A 17,256-nucleotide genomic window follows, 5' to 3' on the forward strand; every position below is an offset into this window, starting at 1 on the left:
ATAGCTCATATATATGTACCACACACAAACACACACCTTATAACAATGTAAAGTATCTTATGAACGTCATTACTTCCTCAAATTACAGTCTTTCCACCTGGAAACAGAATAGCTCCGTGTTTATAACATTATCAGCCTGAGGCAAAGAAAGTACGTTGCAAGTTCCACAACAGACCGCTTCTCACTACTCGCAGAAAAACAATGTAATACCAGGATATCCGTAAACATTTCGCCAAGACAAACACAATCCGCCATAAGTGCTTTCTGTCGTTGGCAACTCGTTGAAGGTGATCTTGAACAGGTAAGCTTATGAAACAATGGAAGATTGTGGAAGCCTGACCTTCATAACCCAACAAGGCTCATCAGTTTCATGTCCAGCCTACAGTCTAGATATGAAACTTTTTTCCCCACTGCCAAGTGACATGTAGTTTATTGACTGCAGTTCATAAGCTGAACTCAAATACGTCCCAGGATTTCCCCATGCTTCAAAAAATATATTGCGTGACAATAAGCTGCATGCAAAGAGGAGAGCAGAGATAAGTTAACGGACGAACAACAGATAAAAGAAAAGACAAGGATATATGGGCGGGGCTAGGTCATCTGCTGACCAATCAGCGCCCAGGTTTAAGCGGCACCTGCAGCCACTCTGCCCTCAGCTCAGTCAGCTGTAAGAGTGGTGTTCCTCTGTAACCTGAAAACCGAGCAGTTGCAAGGGAGCAGATCAGTCTATGTGTCCTGCACACTGTTGGAGGACTGCAGCCATGATTCACCCACGGACTCTCAGAGTTGATTATAATAAAACGACAAGCGTATTATGCGTGGTCGGCTCGGAGCTTAACGTAAACCTGAACAGGTAAGATCCCGTGAAGCCCACTATAGTTTGTAACAGGTCTTAACAGTAGGGTGCGCATTCATTTTGTCCTTTGTCCTTGCTGTTTCAGCGTTCAGACAGCCCCCTCTCAGTGGGTTAAACTGTGCTTCCCAGAAGTTTATTATTCAGGTGTTACTGAACTGTTTTTGCCAGGTGATGATAAAACCTTGTCGTTCCTTTTGCAAGACATTTGTAGCCCTACATCATTTACTGGTAGGTGTCTTGTATGTCCACCATTCAGCGGTATGATAAATTAACAACAGCAGTCATAACAGTTAGTTGTATCATATGTGGTGATGATCAAGAACAAATTTTGCAGATCAGTTTTCAGATTCTCCTTTACACATGTCGAATCAGCCCAGAGCTCATATATATGTACCACACACAAACACACACCTTATAACAATTTAAAGTATCTTATGAACGTCATTACTTCCTCAAATTACAGTCTTTCCACCTGGAAACAGAATAGCTCCGTGTTTATACAAAACATCAGCCTGAGGCAAAGAAAGTACGTTGCAAGTTCCACAACAGACCGCTTCTCACTACTCGCAGAAAAACAATGTAATACCAGGATATCCGTAAACATTTCGCCAAGACAAACACAATCCGCCATAAGTGCTTTCTGTCGTTGGCAACTCGTTGAAGGTGATCTTGAACAGGTAAGCTTATGAAACAATGGAAGATTGTGGAAGCCTGACCTTCATAACCCAACAAGGCTTATCAGTTTCATGTCCAGCCTACAGTCTAGATATGAAACTTTTTTCCCCACTGCCAAGTGACATGTAGTTTATTGACTGCAGTTCATAAGCTGAACTCAAATACGTCCCAGGATTTCCCCATGCTTCAAAAAATATATTGCGTGACAATAAGCTGCATGCAAAGAGGAGAGCAGAGATAAGTTAACGGACGAACAACAGATAAAAGAAAAGACAAGGATATATGGGCGGGGCTAGGTCATCTGCTGACCAATCAGCGCCCAGGTTTAAGCGGCACCTGCAGCCACTCTGCCCTCAGCTCAGTCAGCTGTAAGAGTGGTGTTCCTCTGTAACCTGAAAACCGAGCAGTCGCAAGGGAGCAGATCAGTCTATGTGTCCTGCACACTGTTGGAGGACTGCAGCCATGATTCACCCACGGACTCTCAGAGTTGATTATAATAAAACGACAAGCGTATTATGCGTGGTCGGCTCGGAGCTTAACGTAAACCTGAACAGGTAAGATCCCGTGAAGCCCACTATAGTTTGTAACAGGTCTTAACAGTAGGGTGCGCATTCATTTTGTCCTTTGTCCTTGCTGTTTCAGCGTTCAGACAGCCCCCTCTCAGTGGGTTAAACTGTGCTTCCCAGAAGTTTATTATTCAGGTGTTACTGAACTGTTTTTGCCAGGTGATGATAAAACCTTGTCGTTCCTTTTGCAAGACATTTGTAGCCCTACATCATTTACTGGTAGGTGTCTTGTATGTCCACCATTCAGCGGTATGATAAATTAACAACAGCAGTCATAACAGTTAGTTGTATCATATGTGGTGATGATCAAGAACAAATTTTGCAGATCAGTTTTCAGATTCTCCTTTACACATGTCGAATCAGCCCAGAGACAAAAGTTTCAACAAAAGCTGAATTTTAAAGCCATTATGAATGTAGTTTTTGTTGACAGGCTGTTGTTACACCAAATGAACTCAGTGCAGGAGTGTTTTAGAATGCCATTGTTCGCCTACAGGATGCCATCTGTATGCAGACCCTGGTGGTGGCAGAACTCGTGCTTTTTTGTTCTGTACAGTGAAGAGAATCAACAGTCCTTCGTTGTTACTCTCAAAAGGAGACGCTTTGTCTTTTTGTTCCAAAGCAGTGAATGCTATAGACCAACGTTCTGCCAAATACCAGCCTACACAGCACAACAAAGCAAAGCTGGATTACTGATCCAGTAGAGTGGGATCGGGCTCATTGCCTGATCCCCTGGAACCCCACTGGACTTTTTTAGACTACCCAACAAGAGAGTGTCTTGGACAGGACCTCTCTGACTACAGCACCTGCTAACAGTTGGCATCCTATCCTTTAGGTACTTGGCAGTTAGCACTTCATTATTACATTATCACTTCATTATTACATGAGTTAGTACTAGAACCACAATGCTCATCTACAAACTCATACTTCCTTTTTCAGAGTGACTTGTAAAACCTATGTCTGCTTCTTGCATGATTGTACTGCTGTTATTAGACCTGCAAAACATCTTTGTGTTGATTATTGCTTCAGTATGAATCTTTAGGGACACATTCTGTCGAAATAAACACACTGGCAGAAAGTCAGAAGTGGTTTTAAAAAAAAACAGTAGAAAATTTGACACCAGTTAAGTTCATGGAGCCTGGTATCAAAGCTAACTTTTTTGTGTCTCAATAATAGAGTTGTTGGAGTCATGAACATGAATACCCTATGAAGTTGTTTTGAGAGGCTCTATTTCAGCAGACTAAACTGAACTAAATTCAAATCTAAATATATACCTTGTATTCAAACACACTGTGCTTATATGGCTAGTCAAGTTATATCAGTTTGACCCCACTGCTTTTGTTAGGATAATATTAGGAAGTGATCTCCTCACAACCACAATAACTTTTGCGCTTTCCATATACTGTACATGTGGGCCATGGATTCTTTTTGAATGGCCGTCAGAAATTAGGTTTAGGTTGTGACTCCATGGTGTTCATTCCTTGTAAATATTACCAATTTAAAAAAATAAAAACAGGATAAATTGTGTTTATTTTCAAACAGATTTAGAAACATATGATTTTTTTTTTTAAATGCAGACACATAGTGACATTACAATGATTTTACAAAGAAAACTTAACTTACCAAGTAAAGTTTATTCATAAAGTAAATTCAAAATGACTGAAATCGATCAAATGACTGTACATTTATGTAGAAAAATTTAGGCATCATAGACAGAAAAAACAAACACTGAAAAAAATTAAAAAGAGTCACTCGAAGCAACAGAATTTAACTCCCATAAGAAATTAAAGATCACAGAATAAAATGTGTTTTTTACAAAGACATAAGTTAAAACCTCACTTATTGATTATTGAAGCAAAATCTTCTCCCATCTCTAATCTTCATGATTGTAAAAAGCCATGAAATGAAATGAAAATAAATTATATGGAACTCTCTTTTCTTCTGTGTACCAATCTTAATCACGAGGTCGTTAAAAGCATCGATCAGTCGATATTTATGAGTTAGGAGGCACGTTTTGTTTTAAAAAGTCAGAAAGTGGCTACATCATTGAAAGATAGAGGCCTGTCTTTGTTTCTTCATCACCTGTCACTTTTTATGGACTAAAACAAAGTGCTTAAATTGGCTATTTTCACAATTTTTTTTCTATCTATTTATTTACTCATTCTTTTTTTGAGCAATGAAGACTATTTGTGGTGTAACACCTGTTATGAAATTTGAGCTTGTGGCTTGCTTGTCAGTGCCGTTCGTCATGTGGAACACATGCACAAGCAACTTTCAAAACGCAGCTTGTACATTAATGTGCAGAAGTCTTGAGCCACCTCTCATTTTTCTTATATATTAAAAGGAAAGTGGGGAATTGTTGCCACAAGTTTTTCAAATATAGACAAACATAAATGAAAAACAACTCAATCATGGAAAAAAACAAAGCGTGTACAATTTTAAAAAGGTTTGTATAACCAAGTTGATACTTCAACATAGGCTAGATGCTCTTAGACAAGCCTTCTTGTTATTCTACAGGCGTCTTGAAAGGAAATTTAAATCTTGTCTTTTTGTTTTGTTCTCTGTTATTATAATAAAACAATTACATAATAACTTAAATTTACATTGCGGCTTTCAGGGAGCCCAAGGGACATGTCAAAATAATAAAACAATTCAACAGAAACATAAAATAAACATATTAAGTGCTGAAAGTTTTATAGAGGTGGTGAGTTTTGAGAAGTTTAAGAAATAGTACAGATTAAGGGCATCACAGAGCTCAGACAGTTCCAGGGTGGTTACAGCAGCCACACTAAAAACTCTGCCTCCAATGATACAGATGGGTATGAATGACAGAAAGTATATGCAAACGAGGCTGTCTGTATGCAATAATCCTGCTAGGTGAAGATGAATGTGACAGTTAAACGGTCGGTGGATGATGGTACAAGTCAAGACATGTTGTTTAGGTAGAAAAATGCTGCTTTGGGGGGACTTGATGAGCCTGGAATGAACAAATGGAATCCAGCACAACACTCATGTTGCAAACTTACGTTGATATGGAGTTTGGGCCTCGCATCAGTGTGAATGAATACAGTTCAGATGTTCCGAAGTAGGGATTTGTGGACCATGGGTTGTGTTGGGAGCTGGTTAAAGGGTTTAGTGCTGAAATATATTTGAATGTCATCAGCATTAAAATGAAAGATGAACCCATGGGGCCAGATTATGGGGAAGAATCCCAGATTGCTTCAGTAATGTTGAAGTCCAGTTTCTGAACAGGATATATAAGACCTGTTGCTATTTATTCTCACTATTGTTTTTGATATACCTCATCGTTTTATCCATAGTTTTCTTTAGAGAACATTATTGATACCATAAGATGAGGTTGCATCTAATGCAGCTATTTTTTCAAGAAAAACAGTTTTCCTAAGCCCTTCATGTTTAGATACTGCTAACCTCCAGAATGTTTTATTAAATGTATCTATACTTACTGACTTAGGCGTGCCACTTATTTTGTTATCCAGGCCAATTTAAGGACACACCACAACTGCAGTATGTAAAGTTTTTAGTAAATATCTCTTTGGAAATCACTTTGTTGGTGTTATAATGGGCATTTTCCATACCCAGGAGTTGCTTGTTACAAATTTTCAACAATAGGCGTCAAGTGGTAAATCATTCATTGACCAGCAGGAAGCAATGCCTTACACAAATATCATGATCCTTCAGGAGTGGTCAGCTAAAAAGGCCGATGTCCAAATATAAACTTTGATAGACTTCCAGAAAGCCGTGAGCACCATTTTGGGATGATCAAAGAAAAGAAAAACCTGCTGGCTTCATGGAAGCAAATGATGAAAAACAATTATGGATGCTCAAGACTTTCAAACAGAACTGTAATGATTCAGGTAAAATGATGAAAACACTGTCTGTATGGCTCTCAGGAGTGCACCTCCCAGCTCCAAGTTCTTCTCAGTGAAATGCACTTCCAGTGTCCAGTACAACATAACCCCCCCACCTCAAGAGACGTCCCATCTCTCTCCAATTCCTCTTGCTGGAAAGTCTGTCCTACTCATCAGCATGAGCCATGCCAGTCAACATGAAAATGATAGCAAGGTAAGTCAGAGAGATGCGTGTGACCGTTCTCTTTTATTCTGGCAGTTACCCCGATGTTGTGAGAAGAAATGCATTTAAACCTGCTTTACCCTTGGTTTTTTGTAGCTTGAGAATTAATTTACTTTGATATTTTGGTTTATAGCTCCTAAGATAATGAGAGGAAGTATTTAACCATTTTCTGCACATCATCAACTTGCCTTTCTGTTACTAGCTGTCTGTTCGCTACTATGGAGAGAACAAAGAGTCTTTAGGGATAGCAGTCCTGCACCTGACAGCTGTTGGTAAGATCATTACTACTGATGAACATGAAGTATACAATAACTAACTAGGATATTACTATAGTTTCTGTGGGGCATTAATGGCATACATTACAACTGTAATCATAATGGGATATTTATTACAATTGGTTCAACAACTGATTCGGAGTGATTTTAAGATAGGAAAAATAAATAATGAAATACAATCTGGAAGTATTATATGCTAATGCAAAATGTGATGAAGACATGTCTGTCTCTCAGAGATCTCCTTGGATGTGGACGCTGACAGAGACGGCATTGTGGAGGAAAATAACCCCAATAAGGTGATTCCAAATTTATTATACATCAAATGTAGGAAAAAAGTTCAATCTTACACTGATTGTAATTCTCTTTATGGAATAAACTCTGCATTGAATATTGCAAGTTAATTTGGGATTTTCAACTTGTCATTCTTAATGTATCAGTAAACTTCTTGGTACAAGGTCCAGAGGGCAGCGGTAGAGTTCTTGTTAAATACATTTCAAACTCAATCATGATTTCCATCCATCCGTCCGTCCATCCGTCTGTTGTTTCCAAGACCCTTAAACTCCTCTGCTTGAGGCAAAGACTCATCCAGGGACACTCCACTTTCTTCCAATCAAGAAAAAAGCTTCAGACTTAGTGGGGCAGGTTTCACATTGCAAACAAACCCAGTGTGCGCTAAAGATTAACCTGAGGAAGCCAACAGGTCATCTGCAAAAAAGCAAGACTATGACATTTATGTTCCCCAAAGCAGACACCCTCCGCTCCACAACTGTACCTCCTGACAATGAACACCATAAATAGAATTGGTGAAAGGGGGCAGTCTTGTTGGAAAACACTCTGGACTCCTGAATCCTGTACTCCTGAGGTTTGATAGTTGGCAATAGCTAGTATTTCCTTTCCAGCGCCCTTGAGTAAACTTTCCCAAATAGGCTGAGAGATGTGATCTCACTTTAGTTGTGTTACAGACTCTTTGGCTCCTTTTTGGAAAATGGGTATCCCTACCATAGTTTGTCACTGCATAGGTATTTTTCTGAATCTATGTGAAACTGAAAAAGCATGGCATCAAAAACAGTCCCACAATATCCAGAGCCTTCAGTATCTGAGTGAAGAGTGTTTATGCTGTAAGTTTCTCATGTAAAATTGAATAAATAAATTCAAATCTTGAAGCAATTAAACCAAATGGTTGTATGGTAAGACTGGTGACCTGTGTAGCCTGCTCCTCACCTGGTAGCTAGTGGGATAGGCTCCAGTCCCCTGCAACCCTGTGTTGGTAAAAAAGGGAATGGAAAATGGAAAGATGGATATTTCACCAAATCTATTGCTTTACATTCTCAGAAACCATTGTGTAATTCACACTTTTGATATGTTGAAAAACGTATAGGGATCTTGGAAATGGGGTTCCGATGGGCATGGAGCTGTGCTTTTGGTTAACTGTGACTCAGAGAGGACCTACTTGAAGAAACCAGACAGTGAGGAAGGTCGCATCTCCAAAGTCTCTGGTAAATGTGCACAAAGCAACTAACTGTTCATCAATAACCTTTGTTTGCATTCCCCTCTGTTAGAACATTTCTATAACAACTTTTGTGTTTATATAGAAGGTTAATCTGATAAAGAAGATTCTTTTGACTGCTGTCTGAGTATAGAGGACAGATTCTGAAAGGAGTCTCGGATTACTTTGCGTGGGACAAACCAGTTCAGCTGGAATTTGAGAATAAAACCAACTTTTTTTTTTTAATGCCCGGAAGACTATGCTCTGGTTTTAGAGCTGCTATCATACTAATACTTGAATGCATCCCATAAGTAAAAGTCTCAGTTAAGTATATTGTACATCATGATGCATATCTGTTATACAAGTTCACATTTATGGGTGTGACTTTTTCTGGTATTGCAGATCTCAAGGACATGTCACTCATGGTCCTTCGGACTAGAGGCCCCGCACGACTCCCAGATGGCTACAAACTTACCATGCACATCTCTCAGGGTGATGCAGAAAGTGTTAGAGTCTTCAGATCTGGAACCCCGGGGGTGCTGAATAACACCCTGCGTGAGTGAGAATGAAAACTGTTAAATTCACAGAATCAATTGTGATGTGTGTGTAATTCAGCCAGGATGCTCAGGCTTCAGTGATGTACTTTGTTTACTTAAAACCCTTTATAATAATGTCCTTTTTTTTTTTTTTTTTTTAAAAAAAAGCAGCTTATAGTAGTAAAATTCTTAAATTTGCAGGGCAACTCTATAGCATCTTTGTGAAGGACTATCCGCTGGTGCTGAGCAGTGAGGTTCTGTCCCAGGAAGTGCCTTACCTTGGCGGTGTAGCAGAGATGAACTTTTATGTGGAGGGCCTCAGGTTTCCTGACAAAGACTTTGATGGACTCATCAGCATCAACCTCAGCCTGTTAGAACCCATTTCTGCTGTAAGACCTGCATTATAAAATCCACAATTAAATGCACATGTATTCACATTTTTAAAAGTAAAACTGGTTTTGATAAAATTGTCTAAATCTACAACATAGTTAAAGGAAAATCTCAAATCAAGGATCTATTTCATTGTAACACACAATTGCTTTTCTCTGGTGATTTATTAAAAGCTCTGAACAAAGCTAGAACATTCTACCTACTTTGGCTTTCATATATGAAGTAGAATTAATTTTTTGGCTGACAGACATGAGCTGTAGGGGCAGCACCCTAAAAACAAAATTAAGTGTTTCCTCACTAGCAACTTCTTCTAGCACTTCCAGGGGAATCCCGAGGCATTCCCAGGTCAGCTGAGGGACATAGTCCCTCCGGTGTGTTCCAGGTTTTCCCTTGGGCCTCTTTCTGGTGGAACATGTCCCAAACACCTCTCCAAGGAGGTGTCTTGGCGACATTCTAATAATATGCCAGAGCTGAGTACAGAGGATCAGAGGCTCTACTCTCTACTCTCTACTCTGAGCCTGGATGACTAGGCTTGTCAACCTCTCTAAATACCCACTGATGCTCCCGTACATACGTAAATGGGGACATCTGTTTTCAACGCTACCATGTGTCACTGTGTTTTCTAAGCGTTTTTCAAGTTGTCATAGTTTTCAAGTTAGTTCATCCACTAGTCGGCAGTGCTGAGCTCAGAGTTCACTGGCTAATTCGGCAATATAAAGTTGTTTACAACTGTCCAAAAACACCACAAGAAGTTGAAGAATAGGGTCAACTCTACAACTCAACATTGCCGCCCTTGATTTCTGGTGGTATTTCTCCATTTTCTTTGTCAAGTGTCGAATAGCTAAGCCCCTTGAAAACGGACCAAACTATGCAGGTAACCAACACAGGAGATGGCCGAAATGATTCCTACGTCTGTGTATATCTTCTGCATTGAGCATAAATGGATCTTAAGGGAAAGCCTGGGCCCCCCGTTGATCCTCCCACTAATGTGTTCCGCACATGTGAGCAAGACCCCCAAAAGCCCTGTGGGACTTTCTTGATGAAATTCCTCAGTGCTTATTTCCATTTGTGGGTTTGGGCGTTACCACCATGACAGGCTCTGACTACCAAACAATCACAACTTTGATAATTGACACATGGAACAGGTTCAATTTAGACTCAGTGTCAAAGTTCTCTCTAAAGTTTGAGTTAAAGCTCTTTTTGACAGGGTCTCTATTAGACCTTCCCGCAGATTGCATAACCTTTGGGGCTGCTAGTCATGACAGAAAACCTCCCCCACCATCAGAGTCAACTCACCATGAGTCCGTGATCACTTGACAGCTCCACCCTCTCTATACCTGGAAAGAATGTGGCCTGGTGACCAATATCCACGAGATGGAGAATGAAATCAAATATATTATTGTCACAGGAGGACTTTCTGAACTGCTCTTTGTTTGTTCCCTGACCTCACCAAAACCCTCCCAGAGTCATAAAGCAGCTCACAATCCCAAATTCAATGATCTCAGGATCCTTGGAGCACACAGTTCCTCCACCATGACAAGGTGGTACCTAACCAACTAAAAAATCATCGCCGCATTACATCTACTTCTTAGTACACCTCTTGGATTAAGACTGAACTTACTCTTTTAAAAACCAACATGATTAAACTTGTGATTTGAAATGTATTCAGCCAATTTGTGTCAAAAAAAACACATGACAAAGAAACATGAGGTAGCAACTAAGAATACTCACCAGGCTCTTTCATAATTTAACAGGGTCTTCCTGAGACGCCCATTTTCACGGATAAAGTTGTCTTTAGAGTGGCTCCATGGATCATGACACCCAACACCCTCCAACCGGTGGAGGTGTTTGTCTGCAGGTTAGACTAGACTGATGAATATTTGAAGACGATTGCAACAATAGATGAATCAACAGAATGTGATAATGTAACAAATTCCTCTTGTCATGAGCTCATACTTTTAAAAACACTGTGCATGAACATGAATGTACAGTTGTTTTTGCCAATATTGCTGATTCTATAGACGTTAGATTGTTTAATGCGAATGTTTGCAAAAACATGAAGACATTTTTGGTTTATACTATAGAATTAAAGCAATTTTACTTTGTGAAATTTTATAGAACAGATATCCAGATTAATTCATATTTTCAATCCTGCAAAATATTACTTACTACTTAATGCAAACCACTTTTTCTGCCTGTGGTTTCAGCACATCAGATAACTTCCAGTTCCTGAAAGGAATGAGGAACCTTGTTGCAAAGAGTGGGTACAAACTGAAGATATGCCATGAGTACGTGAACAGAGGAGACCGCTGGATGCAGGTGTACTAGACTCATCAAGATTTCAGCATTACCTCTCACAGTTTATTTCCTTCTTTAATTATGTACCTCAATTGATTTTCACTTTCATTGATTTTAAAAACATAATTTAAATAGATTTTAATCAGTTTAATAGATATATAATTAAATCCAAACATGTTTACAAAATTCACATTTTAGAACAAAGATGAGTCACATGTCTAAAATGAACTGCAGCTACAGGTACAGTGAGAGGTTTTTATAAACTTGACAGAAGTGAATTGGATGATTAAATATCTTAGCACCCCAGTGGTTACTACAAAAAAGGTACTTGTAAAATGTCAAATCACATCACCATATTGAAGTACTAGTAACTCCTGATTGTTTGATTACAACCAATACAATCAAATGAATAAAGTTTACAAAACACACACACACACACACACACAATCCAATAATGACTAAGACATAAGGACAGCAGAAATGTAAGTCATGTCTTCTACATTTCAGGATGAACTAGAATTTGGATACATTGATTCACCCCATCATTGGTTTCCTGTTGTTCTGGATTCCCCAAGAGATGGAGATCTTCTGGACTTTCCATATGAGGAGCTGCTAGTGAGAAGAAGACTTATGAAGAGCATACTGAGTGCTTTTTGTTAATCCTCAAGTTCTCATTGTAGAATATGTTGTTTAAGTTTTATCTTAATAACAAAAGGTTTTTTAAGTGACTATGTAGAAAATTCCGCCCAAACGCCTTCCCCAAAAGATGTAGTTTATACATTCACTTTCCAGTGTGCAATGTTATGCTGGGAATATCTCCTCACAACTTGAAATGAAAGTGAAGGGGTTAATGCCGCCTGAGGTTGCAGAAGGTAGCAGTACTCCCTAAAATAGGTATAAGGCCCATGGGTGGACAAGAGCTGCCTGGAATTCTTCAAGGCTATGGCTGTTGTGGGGTTGTCTTGGTTGACATGCCTCTATAGCATCACATAGACCTTAAAGTGGAACTATTATGTGCATTTCAGGCTAATTTATTTTTATTTCTGAGACCAGAAGGGCTGGGATTGATTGAGTTATTGTCACAAATGGCTTTATTTACTTCAGACTGACCCTCTCCGTAGGCTGTCAGATCAGCCTGTGGACAAAACGAGTGGATTGAGACTCTTCCGCATTAAGCCCCGCCTCCCGCCACTGCACTACATCGGGAGCGCGAACCACACCTGCTTTCGCCGTCATTGTAACATCTCATAAACAGAAGGATTAGGCTAATATAAATTCATTAAAAAAACAAACAAAATATAATGTCAACACATAGCATACAGCCCTACATGTTGGAACCTGAATCAGACCTTTAAAACGAAGTGGAAAACAGCAACCCACAGCAAGGAATGCAGCAGGATGTCTCTCTTTGGTAAACTCACCAGCCATCGTTCAAAATAACTTTATCTGACTTTTTCCACTCGCCTGAACACTGTAGAAAGCTCAGAAAACTCCAAAAACCATAATAGGACCCCTTTAAGGCCAGACAGATCACACTTCTGATGAGTTGGCATGGCATTTATTTATTTTTAGATATAACATTGTACGGTTACATGTACATTAATGCCATTAATTAATCTGTTGTGGTAATAAAATACAAGAGTATTTGTAACTGTTGTTGGTCTTCAAGAGGTCTTAAGCCTTATTTATGTCCCCAGGGGCCTGACTTTGGATATGTGACAAGGGTTGCACAGAGAAAAGACGTGAACAGTCTGGACTCGTTTGGTAATCTGGAGGTCAGCCCTCCTGTCACTGTTAATGGAAAAAATTTCCCTCTGGGTCGGATCATTATCGGGGTTGCCTTTCCTACGTAAGTAACAGATCAAAGGTTATTTCCCATTTTATGTAGAGTAGTTATCATTGTTAATACACCTGGTTTCTTTATGAAGAGCAATAAAAAGAGCAGGAGACAGGATTTGTGCAAATTTGTTTTTCTATTTATAAGGGCAACTAAAGGACGAAACATGACCAAAGTAGTTCAAGACTTCCTGTGGGCCCAGAAGGTTCAGGAGCCCATTGCCTTATTTTCTGATTGGCTCCTTGTTGGCCACGTAGATGAATTCATGACTTTTGTTCCTGCACCAGACAGAAAGGTAAAAATTTTATTCCATCTGTGGAATTTATAGATAAAATTATAAGAGCAAACTGCAGAAATATATGTGAATAGATAGATTAAAGGAAATAACAGCATACAGCATCACCTGGGCCTGCATGCATAACCAGAAAAACTTTGTTTCTTGGCATGAGAGCTATAAACCGATGGATCTCTGCTGAAGGTAAAGATTGATAAAAAGAGATGTACATGATATTCTAAAACCTCTCATTGAAAAAAAGGGATGCAACCATGTCAGTGAAAGGCAGTCGCGCAATCTGTTCACTGTAGAGGCCAACAGATTAGATATTTCATTGAATTTATCCCCTGTTTTTTTTTTTTAACTGTTTCCTGGTAAAACTGCCATGCAGTTACATTTATTGTGGGGTTGTATAGTCCCTCCGGATATGAGAGCACCAGTGTTATCTTTGCCTCTTTTGTTTCTGGTCACAGGGGTTTCGTCTGCTGCTGGCCAGCCCAGACGCAGGCTACAAACTATTCAGGGGCTTACAGAATGATGGACATGGACATGCCAAACTGTTTGAGGGTACAGTCTGATAGTTAAACCAATATTATTATATATCTTCATATATATATATATATATATATATATATATATATATATATATATATATATATATATATATATATATATACACACAACTAATTTAATTGTATTCATGCTTCCAAAAGGTCTGATAGATGAAGAACCAGTGACAGTGGAGGAAATACTAAATGATGAAAGTCTCCAGGCTGAAAATAACTATGTGCAGGTGAGTCGGATTCTCAGCACAGTTATGGTCTGCACAGACGAAGAACATTTGTCTCAACTCTCTAATTCCAACTACAGGGCATGCTTGAGCAAGTTTTCTGTGCAAAGGGCTTCCTATGATATGTTACCACTCAGCTGCAGAGATATGCTCCTATTCATTTGTTAAAGTGCATTTACTGATCGCTGACAAAAATGGGCATGCCCCCAGCACATCGCTTCATCTCAGGAATGTTGGATACGAGGAACAATGGAGTGCTGTAGATATTTTTTTGGTCACAACTAAGAATTTAAATTATGATTGAAAGGCTAACTTTTACATGCTTTTGTTAGTAATGTATTTTACTCCTGAACCACTATAGGCACACTGGGGGAAAATGCTGGGTTCAGTGTCTTGCCCAAGGACACTTAGGTATGTAATTTCATTACTAGGTCAGCTTGAACGCAACCAGGCTTGAGTCGAACTCAGTTTGGGAGAAAATGTGGTGGACTTATTTGAAGATTATGTGCCAAAACTAACTAAAGATTGCACCACTGGCGCTAACTATGAGGAAGAAGGTTACACACTTTACTAGGTCAAGGTCAAAGTCAAAATAATGACAGACATACAAGAAACAAAACAATATTAAACCAATTACAACAATACAAAAACAAATAATTAAGAACAAGAAGAAAAACAACAAAACAAATAAATATTTCAATCACTACTAAAAAGTAGTCCATAAAAGTGCATCTTTAGTAGAGATATCACATGTTCCAGTGTTCATGCAAATCTCATATTTACAAGGCGAGCTCACTTGTATATTCAGCAACAGGGTGATTCAAAGTGCTCATTAAAACATTACAAATAAGAAGCATTGTTTAAGAATCAAAAGAGAAAAAGGAAAAACAGAAAAATAGATGAAAATTAGATGAAAACTGTTGAAAACACGATCAAGTTAAAAAGAATCAAGCTTTAAAGAAATAGGGTGGATGCAGCTGAGAACAGGTGGGTATTAAACCTGGCTTTAAAAAAACATAGTGCTTCAGCTGATCAGAGGCTTTATCGTGATTTAGGAGAGTACTCTTACAGACTTTGGGACCTGCTACAGAAAAAGCTCCATCACTTCGAGTACGAACAAATCTCAACCCAAAATAGACCCTTGAGGATTACCACAAGCCAGAGGGAGGACTTATAGCTGTAGGGGCCCATGTTTACTGTGTGGAAGGCTGCTGTGAAAACCAACATGAGTGTTATCACAAACCAGCGTTAAACGATCATTAAAACACTTTAAAAGTGTAGTCCAAGTGCTATATGATATAAAAACAGACTGAAACTTAACATATTAGACATAATAGACAACACTCCACATCCTCTATTTTAAAAAAACAAAAAAAACAAAACAGAGTGTGTGCAGTCAGAAGCTTCTTCAGTGTCTTTGCAACAAAGAACGATACAGAAGGTCACTAACACCATGCAGGGATAATTCTTTACACTGGCTATTTTTAGTTAACGTCTACATGACAGTCTTTATGCTTTAAACATAATTTCCTTTTGTTTCATTTTTTCAGAAATAAAGACAATTTATTCAATGAACTAAATTCAGTTCAGTTAATTAAACTTTGTGGTGATTCATGTTCATATAAAAACAAGACTTTTACTCTGTGCATTTTACTTTCTGATGTGGGTTTACTGTTGTTTGGTACCTACATTTACAATGTGGTAAGTTATGTTTTATTTAATGAGTTAGAAGAGTGTACCAACAAGCTGTAGCATAAATCTTGGTGATCTTTTTTCTCACCCACTCTTTCTCAGAGCTGCATCGACTGGAACAGGGATGTGCTAAAGAGAGAGCTTGGACTGGATGATGATGATATCATTGACCTGCCAATCCTCTTCAAGTTGGTAGCAGAGGAGGAAGAGGAGTACAGAGCAGTGGCATACTATCCTGACATGGTGGGTACAGAGATATGTCTCAGATGTATCTATTTTTAGCAAAACATGAAATGGGAGAAAATCCTGGGGCTGATGTCACCTATGCTTGTCAAACTGATTTCCAGGTGAACATGATTGTCTTAGGGAAAAACCTCGGCATCCCGAAGCCATTTGGCCCCAAGGTTAATGGACGATGTGCCCTTGAGGCTGAGATGTGTTCCCTGATGGAGGGTCTGGGCCTTCGCTGTACATTCATTGATGACTTTGCCTCGTACCACAAACTGCTGGGAGAGGTGCACTGTGGCTCCAACGTCCGCCGGCAACCGTTCAACTACAAATGGTGGAATCTGGAGTTTTGAAGGAAAACTGAGAAAGAGAGATTATTGTGGTAGTCCTCACGGTTTCAGTTCTGGTTTTTTTTTTTTAGAAGACACATGGTACTGATGGCTGATGCTTCATTCTTCCAGTTAAAGCAACTCCTTGTTTCAGCACAGGAACATGTCACATCCAAAGTTGCAAGAGCAGGAACTCATATCATTACATTAGCAGCATCTCACCATAACTTTGACAAGTGTAAGGAGAATGCATACTAACTAGCAAAGCTAGAATACTAGTGCTACAAAATGTTGACACACTGAGTTGGTTATTGCTTAGCAAAGCCAAACATTAATAGGAACTGAAATGGAATTGGTGTTTATGAAAATACTGAGGATTAAAACTTCAAGTAGGATGGAACGTTTTGATATGACAAGTGTTTTAGACACCTGGATGCAATGGAAGAAGTTTACTTTGCCATCACAGCCTTACAAAATGTATGTCTTAACATGTTATTTTATTCTGTTACCATTTTGAAATTAGTGCCTTGTCTTTCTAAAGTAGTTATAGAGTAACCATGTACATTTAATCAAGTAATAATTACCCTTGGGTTGGGATGTTGGTGACTTCTAAGCAAGCATGTTGAAAACATAATGATTTTCATTAATAATAATGCAGAATCACAAGTAGCTATAATCTCTTATTTCCCTTTAAAGCTCCATATAAAAGACTGTAACACTTTTTTTAATTATGACTAAAAATGTCTTGACTTATTTATCTTTGGCACCTTAAAGAGTTATTTGGTGCTAAAAGACAGTCTGAACTGTTGGGTGTTTTTTGTTGTCCGGTGTCTTAAAATTTTGGTACTTTCTCATAATATAAATGGCGTCATTAACTTACTTGACAATAAAAGCCTGTGCCTGTCTGATCACTGAAAACGAGTTGATGTATCAGT

At 38.8% G+C, this 17,256-nt stretch overlaps 1 protein-coding gene across 1 annotated transcript; it reads left to right on the top strand.

Annotated features, from left to right (window-relative positions):
- Positions 1-1,924: 1,924 nt before the first annotated feature.
- padi2 (peptidyl arginine deiminase, type II) lies at positions 1,925-17,229 on the top strand. Its single transcript, XM_079241670.1, has 16 exons — positions 1,925-2,085; positions 6,006-6,177; positions 6,389-6,458; positions 6,696-6,757; positions 7,840-7,957; positions 8,350-8,502; positions 8,685-8,872; positions 10,628-10,731; positions 11,081-11,192; positions 11,679-11,786; positions 12,869-13,020; positions 13,156-13,303; positions 13,756-13,849; positions 13,996-14,075; positions 15,867-16,007; positions 16,112-17,229. Exons 1-16 carry the CDS (start codon positions 1,961-1,963, stop codon positions 16,343-16,345), a joined length of 2,061 nt encoding a protein of 686 aa, XP_079097796.1. The 5' UTR covers positions 1,925-1,960; the 3' UTR covers positions 16,346-17,229.
- Positions 17,230-17,256: the final 27 nt, after the last annotated feature.

The sequence above is a fragment of the Telmatherina bonti genome (assembly GCF_933228915.1).
Source record: "Telmatherina bonti genome assembly, chromosome: 6".
In the NCBI taxonomy this organism is placed as follows: Eukaryota; Metazoa; Chordata; class Actinopteri; order Atheriniformes; family Telmatherinidae; genus Telmatherina; species Telmatherina bonti.